Genomic DNA, 10,000 nt, shown 5'->3' on the forward strand with positions numbered 1-10,000 from the left:
TCTCCTTTGCAGTCCTCTCCGTGTGTGTTTGTGTGTGTGTGTGTGTCCCCGGGTGGAGATGAGGGGAGTATCCACCTCCGCCCGAGGCCTCTGAGTGCTTCGCTCCGGAGGTGCCATTAATAATTCATCCCATGGTCGGTAGGCAGGCTGATCTGTTTGCCGGTTCTGCGCCTGTGTTGATGTTCAGACGGAAAATGGCCACGCTTTCTGCACCGCCGAGAGCGGCGGGGGAGAGTTGACGAGGGGGGTTGTGTTTGCTTGTGTTGGTCTGTGTGTGTGCGTGACAGTGTGTCCGATGTGCAGGTACGCGTGCATGCGGGCTGTGTTTGTGAGGGCATCTCTTCTGTGTTCACATATGTCCATGTGTGCACCTATTGCGTTCCTTTTGTGTGTGTGTGTGTGTGTGTGTGTGTGTGTGTGTGTGTGTGTGTGTGTGTGTGTGTGTGTGTGTGTGTGTTTGCTGCTGGTACAGTTTCACACATGGCTGAAGTGCAGGCACAGCCCTAACTGTAACAGCCAATACACATTAACAAGCCACTTGTGAATGGGGGGGCATATGGGTGACATGGGGTTGTTTTAGACAGCAGTGGGGGAGCTTTTATCACGTACAGAGATGGGTGTTAGTGTGTAGGTCCTCGTGATTGGAGACTACGTTGAAACCGCACACGTTCGTATACTTGATTACCGGCGTATCGGCTCAAACCAACAACACACTCTTCGGTGGTGCTACCTGGCCTGGCGCCCAGATATCCATCCACCCATCCATTATCCAAACCACTTACCCTGCCCTCAGGGTCGCGGGGATGCTGGAGCCTATCCCAGCCGTCACTGGGCGGCGGGCGGGGAGACACCCTGGACAGGCCGCCAGGCCATCACAGGGCCGACATACACACCTAGGGAGAGTTTAGTAACGCTGAGTCACCTGACCTGCATGTCTTTGGACTGTGGGAGGAAACCGGAGCACCCGGAGGAAACCCACACAGACACAAACTCCACACAGAGGGCAACCTGAGACGACCCCCGAGGTTGGACTACCCCGGGGGCTCGAACCCAGGACCGTCTTGCTGTGAGGCGACCGTGCTAACCACTGTGCCGCATATGTATTAGGGATCAATCGATTATCGGTATGGCCGGTTTCCAGCTTAGTTATTCATAATTTTTCATATTGTCGTTACCGGCATATTTTTATTGCCCAGTCGATTAAAAAGAGTCCGCTGCACAACAGCCTCCACTGTCCCGAAGCGCAGCACGACACTCCAACAACACAAACACAGAAGCGCCGGATAACTCCGGTTTGTTTAGCATAAGCAGTGGTGCATTTTTGCTGATGTTTGTGCAACAACAAATGTGCAAGACGCTCGAAAATACAAAATTTAAAAAGAAGTGCAGTAAATGAACTTTGCTCCCTGAATAATTTATGTTGTTGATGGAGTTGTTTTGTTTCTGCGGCCGTAATCTTGCAGCCGTCATTTCCGTGTAGCCGATTGGATTCTATCAATCAATACAGTTGAATGATTGATGATGCAATCGCCTGGTTATCTACATGACGCTTCTCTCTGTCGCATTCAGGAAAATCCCATCTGGCCATTGTCCAGAAGGTGAACAATGAGGGAGAGGGAGATCCCTTCTACGAGGTGCTGGGACTGGTCACGTTGGAAGACGTCATCGAGGAGATCATAAAGTCGGAGATCCTGGATGAATCAGACCTTTACAGTGAGTGGCATTGTGTAACTGCAAGTTAATCCACACACCGCCTGATGACTGTGCTGTATGTGCAGATAAGGCTGTGTGTTTCTCTTATCTCATTCATCACATTTGTAGTTGTTTAATCCTCCTAGATGGGTTTTAAAAAGTTCTTGAGTCGAGCAGTGAGCCATTTCCCTGTTGAAACCATTCCAGCCTTTTTTGAAACCACTCAGACTTTTCAAGAGGTCATGTTTCTGGAATATAGCTGCAACCCACCATTAGAATATACAGAACAGGAAAGGGTGCCAAGTCTTTTTTCTTTTTTTGACTCACTAATGATTACCTCCTCACCGAGGTTGTCCGTCAAGTCACCCCGATAGGGTTTGGGTTACCCCACATGCAGTTCTCTGGTTCTCCACTAGCTGGAGATTTTGTGCCTTTCCATCGTGGAGATGCATTGATCATCTGCAAAGCCACGATGTCCCCCGCTCCATAACATCAGCCTATCAAAGGATGCACCTAGGACTGCTGCTACCCATAGGAGTAGCAGGATTTATTATCGAGGTTTACTCCTCTAGATCCGCCTCCTCTACTCCTCGAGATAGATGGGGTTAAGGCAGGGGTGGGCAGTCTTATCCAGAAATGGCCGGTGTGGGTGAAGGTTTTTGTTCCAACCAAGCAGTTACACACCTGATCCCACTAATCAACCAGCAGAGTCTTTGCTGAGGAACTTGATTAGGAGACACAGGTGTGTAACCGCTGGGTTGGAACAAAGACCTGCTCCCACACCGGCCCTTTCTGGATAAGATTGCCCACCCCGGGGTAAGGGGTTAAGTATAGGAGTAGTACCTTTCCTAGATGGCCTTTCATGGTGTCCTAGACTGGTCTCCATACACCCCAGCATGTGAAGTGCAAAGTACAGCCTCTCCATGATGAATGACCATCCGTGCGTGGTGAAGAGCCACACCCTCCTCGCGGTAACCCTGGTAACTAATGATTAAACATTAGTTATTCTGCCAATCACTATAGCTCCTCAACAGTACTTAGATACGTAGATGCTCTTTAATTTTTTTTATTTTGTATTTTTCCCCGTTTTTCTCCCCTATTGTACTTTGCCAATTACCCCACTCTTCCAAGCCAATCCTGGTCGCTGCTCCACCCCCTCTGCCGATCCGGGGAGGGCTGCAGACTACCACATGCCTCCTCCCATACATGTGGAGTCACCAGCCGCTTCTTTTCACCTGACAGTGAGGAGTTTCACCGGGGGGATGTAGCGCGTGGAAGGATCACGCTATTCCCCCCAATTCCCCCCTCCTCCCTGAGCAGGCGCCCCGACCGACCAGAGGAGGCAGGACACATACCCACATCCGGCTTCCCATCCGCAGACATGGCCAATTGTGTCTGTAGGGACGCCTGACCAAGGCGGAGGTAACACGGGGATTCGAACCTGCAATCCCCATGTAGCTAGGCAACGGAATAGATAGCTATGCTACCTAGGCGTTGACTCCCCCGCTCTTTAATATTTTAAAGTTGCGGTTAAGCAACCTTAAATGTATGGTGTATGCTTATAGCGGCATCAAATATGAGTCAACCAATCAGAGATGTGGACCAGAAATTTAATGAATAACACTTTTTCTGTGTGTGTGTGTGTGTGTGTGTGTGTGTCCCCAGCTGACAACCGCAACAGGAAAAAAGTGGCGCCCAATAAGAACAAGAGAGACTTCTCCGCTTTCAAGCATGAGAGTGAATCGAAAGTCAAGATTTCCCCTCAGCTGCTGCTAGCCGCTCATCGCTTCCTCGCCACAGGTGGGCACGGAGCTCTGCAAACCACCACACTCATTGCATATGAACGCACACCATCATCAAGAATCAAGAACCGTTTATTGTCATTTCGATTATGCACTTGAGTACACAAAAGAAACGACATTCCGTTTCACCCAGTCCACAGCAGTGCAACACAAAAGATAAAAACATACAAACTACCAAAAATCACACCACCAGAAACATACAAAAACAGAGAACAAAGCAACAAAAAAACCAAAAAACACATACACACACACACACACACACACACACACACACAAACGGTTAACAACACAGTACAGTCGGTGAAACACAGTCCAGAAATTCCACTGTCCGGAGAGCGAACGCCAGCCAGGATGACCTGTCGGAGCTGCCGGTCTGCGTGGGCTAGTAGTTAGCTTAGCCTGCTCCACTTCTGCGGCCCGTCAGACCACCCTCGGCGCTTCCTCGTTACTGTTAATGGTACTAACACTAAAAATACACCATGTGTCAAAGCAGCGATGCAGACGATGGCATATTTGTTTCTGAGTGTGTGTCTGCTGGAGGAAAAGGCTTGTCACTTCATTTCATGTACACAAGCGCATGAAGTGAACTGACAAAGTGTTCCCGATTCACTGCAGTGCAGTTGAAACTCTTACTGCTGGGAAATGATGGATGCCAACCGAGAAACAAGGCAAGCCCGTGCATGCAGTCAAAACGTTTCCTATTTTATATCTGCAAGGTTAACTTGCTTGATAACTAGACGGTGTTTCTTTTACCTACCCCCCCCTTCCCCCCCCCCCAATTGTATCCAGCCAATTATCCCACTCTTTCTTCCGAGTCGTCCCAGGCTCTACTAGGTGGCATTTCTGCCCTTGCCTCCAAGCATAAGGCGAAGTAGGAGTCGGGCCAGTAGGATGTAATGTTTCATCAGCTCGACAGATCACATGAGCATGTGGACTGTTGCTATCTGCCGGGTTAGCGAGCACTGATTTGGAACGTAGTGCTGGCCGGAGCTAGCATGACGAAGCAGCCGACAGGTCTCCTGCATGCAAAAAACAGCACGCTGCCAAAGACTGCTGTTGGCTCTCTTGACTTACTTAATAACTTCTCATGCTTTCTGAATCATTCACTCATTTACTAATGTACTTACTCTGCTTAGATTGGTGACTAAGTAATGGTTACTGTTAAACTCAATGTCCTGTCTGTCTGTTTGTCCTGTCTGTCTGTCTGTCTGTCTATCAGTCAGTCAGACAGATGGGAGTTGTACAAGATTTTTGGTCACTCATTCCCCTATTTGTTGCCTTTTCACATTTCCTTTCTTTTTTGTCTTTCTGTTGATGTCCCTGATCACAGCTCTCCCCTTATTACTTCTTATATATATATGTATATATATATATATATATATATATGTTAACAGGAATGAACTGGCCAGCAGTTGCAGACATAGATATAAGCACCTATTTTGTAATTACAAATAAATCATGACAATAGACAAATACCCCCCACCCAAATCGGACTGTTAGTGACCACGTGTTTTTGACATTTTTGTACGTTGCACATCTCCCTTCCCCATTGGACGATGTGCACGTGATGTGCATGACGTGGAAGTAGATGGTATGTCCTTTCCTCGAGTAGTTTCATTGACAGCTGATGATTGCTTATAGCATGAAACAGGTTTGTACTGTCTCATAGAGAATTTACTTGACTAACTGGATTATTTTGCTCCTTATTTGTTGAGCACTTTCCATACCGTTGAGTGTTTCTTTTAGCGAATGTATTTATATATTCAGTCGTTCATCTTCAGCTGCTTCTACGGGGTCGGGTCGCGGTGGCAGCAAGCTAAGTAGGGCACTCCAGACATCCCTCCTCCCCAGCAACGTCCTCCAGCTCCTCCTGGGGGATCCCAAGGTGTTCCCAGGTCAGATTAGACATGTAGTCCCTCCAGCGAATTCTGGGTCTACCCCGAGGTCTCCTCCCAGTTGGCCGTGCCTGGAAAACTGCCAAAGGAAGGCGCCCAGGAGGCATCCTAATCAGATACCCGAACCACCTCAACTGGCTCCTTTCGACGCGAAGGAGTAGCGGCTCTACTCCGAGCTCCCTCCAGATGTCCGAGCTCCTCACCCTATCTCTAAGGCTGAGCCCAGACACCCTACGGAGGAAACTCATTTCAGCTGCTTGTATTCGCGATCTCACCCTTTCGCTCACTACCCAAAGCTCATGACCATAGGTGAGGGTTGGAACGAAGATTGACTAGTAAATTGAGAACTTTGCCTTCTGGCTCAGCTCCCTCTTCACCACAACCGTCCGGTACAATATCCACATTACTGCTGATGCTGCACCAATCCATCTGTCAATCTCCCGCTCCATCCTCTCCTCACTCGTGAACAAGACCCCGAGATACTTGAACTCCTTCACTTGAGGCAACAACTCATCCCCAACCCGGAGGGACCAATCCACCATATTCCGGTAGAGAACCATGGCCTCAGACTTGGAGGTGCTGACTCTCATCCCGGCCATTTCACACTCCGCTGCAAACCACACCAGTGTGCTGGAGGTCACGTTCTGATGAAGCCAACAAAACCACATAATCTGCGAAGAGCAGAGATGCAATTCTGAGGTTCCCAAAACGGGAACACTCCTCACCTTTTCTGCGCCTTGAGATCCCGTCCTTGAATATCACAAATAAAGAATTGGAGACAAGGGACAACCTTGGCGGAGTCCGACACCCACCGAAAACGTGTTTGACTTTGTGCCGAGAATGCGGACACAGCTCTCACTTTGGTTATACTACAAGGACTGGATGGCTTGGTGGTAATAAATTCTCATTATTCCTAATTCAGGCAACAATTCATCTAATATGATTTGACAACATGTGAATGTCATGGTGATACAATACTGTTGCCCAGCCCTGCTTTGAGACCAAGGCATGTGAACTTGTCGGCTCCACAGTAAAGCCAGAACGACGGCAGATTGCTGTTTGCTTTGTCGACAACGACTGTGAATTCTTGGTCAAATACGCTGCACCCGTCACTGTACCTTGCATAGGGTGGAACTCCTCATGGTTTCATTGTCAGCATGGCTTTGTCCTTGGTGTTGTTGGGTACATACGCCTTTTTTTTTCTTTTCTTTTTTCTTTTTTTTTTTGTTGTTGTTACAAATGTCCCTCGACTAGGTTGACTCTAAAATGCACATGAAACCAAACGCAACTCACCATTGATGAATTATTTGTTTGAAAGCAGTTTTTCTCTTTTTTCCCCCTCTTTGTTGGACACTGTACAGTTTGGTATGTTCAGCTGCTTGGTTGGTTGTGTGTGTGTGTGTGTGTGTGTGCGCAGGTGGTGAGTGTTTACATCTATCCATCCATTATCTGAACCGCTTATCCTGCCCTCAGGGTCGTGGGGATGCTGGAGCCTATCCCAGAAGTCATTGGGTGGCAGGCGGGGATACACCCTGGACAGGCTGCCAGTCTATCAAAGTCCCCCCCCCCCCCACACACACACACACACACACACACCTAGGGACAATTTAGTACGGCCGATTCACCTGACCTACATGTCTTTGGAGTGTGGGAGGAAACCGGAGAACCCGGAGGAAACCCACACAGACACGGGGAGAACATGCAAACTCCACACACAGGACGACCCGGGACGACCCCCAAGGTTGGACTACCCCGGGGCTCGAACCCAGGACCTTCTTGCTGTGAGGCGACCGCGCTAACTACTGCGCCACCGTACCACCCATCAAACTCGCGACCTTGGCATTACTAGCACCACACTCTAACCAACTGAGCTAACCGGCCGCCGTTTTTACATCCATTTTGTTGTAAATTGTTTGATTTAACAGCATCAAATTCTAAAACCTCCTTCTCTCTCTCTCCCTTTCCACTTTACCTCCAGAGGTGAGCTTGTTCAACCCGTCGCAGATCTCGGACAAGGTGCTGCTGCGGATCCTGCGCCACCCAGACGTGATCCAGGAGATCAAGTTCAACGAAAGTGACAAGCGCTCGCCGCAGCACTATGTCTACCAGCGAGGGAAGGCCGTCGACTACTTCGTCCTCATCCTGCAGGTACTTTTTACTGTGCTTGTGTGTGTGTGTGTGTGTGTGTGTGTGGCTTGTCATAGGTTTGTGACTACTTTAATTATTTCTATTTTTATTATTTTAAGCCTTTAACAGTCGTGCATTGATAACAAAGGCTGCATTAAGATAGCATCTGCATTATTCCTCACTATCCATCCCACAATGCAATGCCACAGTGGCTCCAAACATCATATCTGCCGAAGTTCCCCTCAGAGAAATCCTGCGCAGCGAGATTTTGGATTACCAGAGAGAAAGAGACGTCCCTTCATCTCTCGCTCTCTCGCTCAGATTTTCTGACGCTGTTGTGCCGTCTCGCCCTCCTTCCCCCTGCACACCTGTCAGTTCATGGTGAGGTCACAGTTTGATTTGTCTTAAAGCGCCTTGTTGCGCAAGTCATCCCCTCTCCATGTGTGTCTGTGGCTTAACAGCATTGAGCTACAACACTTATGGAAGACCAGGCCATTGAACGCAGCTCAGCGGCCTGGCAGCAGCTCTAAACCACTACCTGTGACAGATGGCTGTGGGCGTGCTCAGCCCCAGCCCCTCTACGGGGGTCCCAGAACTGTCGATAAAGCAGTCCGTGTGGGTATTTGCCTAAGTGTGCGTGTGTGTGTGTGGTTGTGTATTGAATGTCTGTGCATGCTGCACGCTTGCCTGTTCATCGGAACTGGGAGTTTGCCACCCCAGGGCACCGTAAACGTGCTGCGGTCTGTCTGGCTGACATTTGGTGTAGGAATGCATCAGCACTCACAGAGCGACAGCAGTACATCGAGTCTCACCTGGCCAAGGGACAACAGGAATCAGGAACACGTTATTTGTCATTTCACTTCATGCACTTGCGCACATGAAATGAAGCCAAATGCCATTTCCCCCAGCCCACAGCAGTACAGCACAAAGACAACAACACATCCAAAAACTAGAAGGACACACATATCCAAACTAAACAAAAAATCACTGTCCAAGGGAACGAACTCAACCCAGGATGACTGTTGGAACCGCTGGTCTGCGTGGGCTAGCAGTTAGCTTAGCCCGCCCCTCTTCCGCATCCTGTCAGACCGCCCTCGGTGTTTCCTCCTTGGGCGTAGCTCCAGGCAGGGGCCGTGGTCCCCGGCCCCACCAGACGAAGCAGACCAAGCTCTCCCAGCCAGACACCCTCGACACATCTCCCCGCACTCCTCACGACGGCATCAAAATTCCACAGTCAACGCCAGGTGAGGCTGTCGCCAGACCACCCTCGGTGTTGTCGGAACCACTGGTCTGCATGGGCTAGCAGTTAGCTTAGCCTGTCCCACTCTCCCAGCCATCAAATTAAGACAAAACTTAGATGTGGACAAAGAGACTGCATGGACGGTACTGGGTGAGGCCACCACAAATGTGAATTCATGCCGCCATCTTTCAGGACATCACACTCAGTGCTAGAGGACCTCACAGAGGTCTTTGTTTTTAATATTTGTTGCGCGTTATTTGTTTTTATGTGGCACTGTGGTTCCTGTGAAACGTAATTTCGTTCCCTTATATGTATGAGACATGTAGATGAGGCGATGACAATAAAAGCAGTCTAAGTCTAAGTGTAAGGAGATTAGCTGGCCACTGGCCACGTTTTAAAGAGCCAGATTTGGCCTCATGCCGGGCTGCTGCAGGTCAACAGCCTCAGCTACAGTGACAGTCAAATGCATAGGTGATGTAGGCACCCACCTAGGCCATCAACTAGAGGTGACAAAGAACAATGTTTTATTATCATTATTTTAGCTAATAAAGCCTCGCATGCCTTATTCTGATCCTGTATGAGGAAGTCAGGGGTGGCAGAGAAGTATGTAGGAGTGGTGCAGGATATGTATGAGGGAAGTGTGAGGTGTGTGGTTGGAATGACTGATGGGTTCAAGGTGGAGGTGGGATTACATCAAGGATCAGCTCTGAGCCCTTTCTTGTTTGCACTGGTGATGGACACGTTGATGGACGAGATCAGACAGGCGTCTCCATGGACTATGATGTTTGTGGATGACATTGTGATCTGTAGTGAGAGTAGGGAGCAGGTTGAGGAGAGCCTGGAGAGGTGGAGGTATGCACTGAAGAGGAGAGGAATGAAAGTCAGCAGGAGCAAGACGGAATACATATGCATGAATGAGAGGGAGGACAGTGGTATGGTGAGGATGCAAGGAGTAGAGCTGATGAAAGCATATGAGTTTAAATACTTGGGGTCAACTGTCCAAAGTAACGAGAAGTACAGAAGAGAGGTGAAGAAGAGAGTGCAGGCAGGGTGGAGTGGGTGGAGAAGAGTGTCAGGAGTGATGTGTGACAGAAGGGTACCAGCAAGCGTTAAAGGGAAGGTTTACAAGATGGTTGTGAGACCAGCTATGTTATATGGTTTGGAGACAGTGGCACTGACGAAAAGACAGGAGGTGGAGCTGGTGGTGGCAGAGTTGAAAGAGGAAGGCCAAAGAGGAGGTTTAT

At 49.1% G+C, this 10,000-nt stretch overlaps 1 protein-coding gene across 1 annotated transcript in view; it reads left to right on the forward strand.

Moving 5' to 3' along the window:
• LOC130113947 (metal transporter CNNM4) overlaps positions 1-10,000 on the forward strand; it is an 82,540-nt gene that overhangs the window by 30,355 nt on the left and 42,185 nt on the right. Inside the window, 3 exon segments of the mRNA XM_056281662.1 lie at positions 1,570-1,713; positions 3,358-3,492; positions 7,368-7,537. Of these exon segments, the coding sequence (XP_056137637.1) occupies positions 1,570-1,713; positions 3,358-3,492; positions 7,368-7,537 (449 nt within the window).

Source organism: Lampris incognitus, chromosome 1, assembly GCF_029633865.1.
Source record: "Lampris incognitus isolate fLamInc1 chromosome 1, fLamInc1.hap2, whole genome shotgun sequence".
In the NCBI taxonomy this organism is placed as follows: Eukaryota; Metazoa; Chordata; class Actinopteri; order Lampriformes; family Lampridae; genus Lampris; species Lampris incognitus.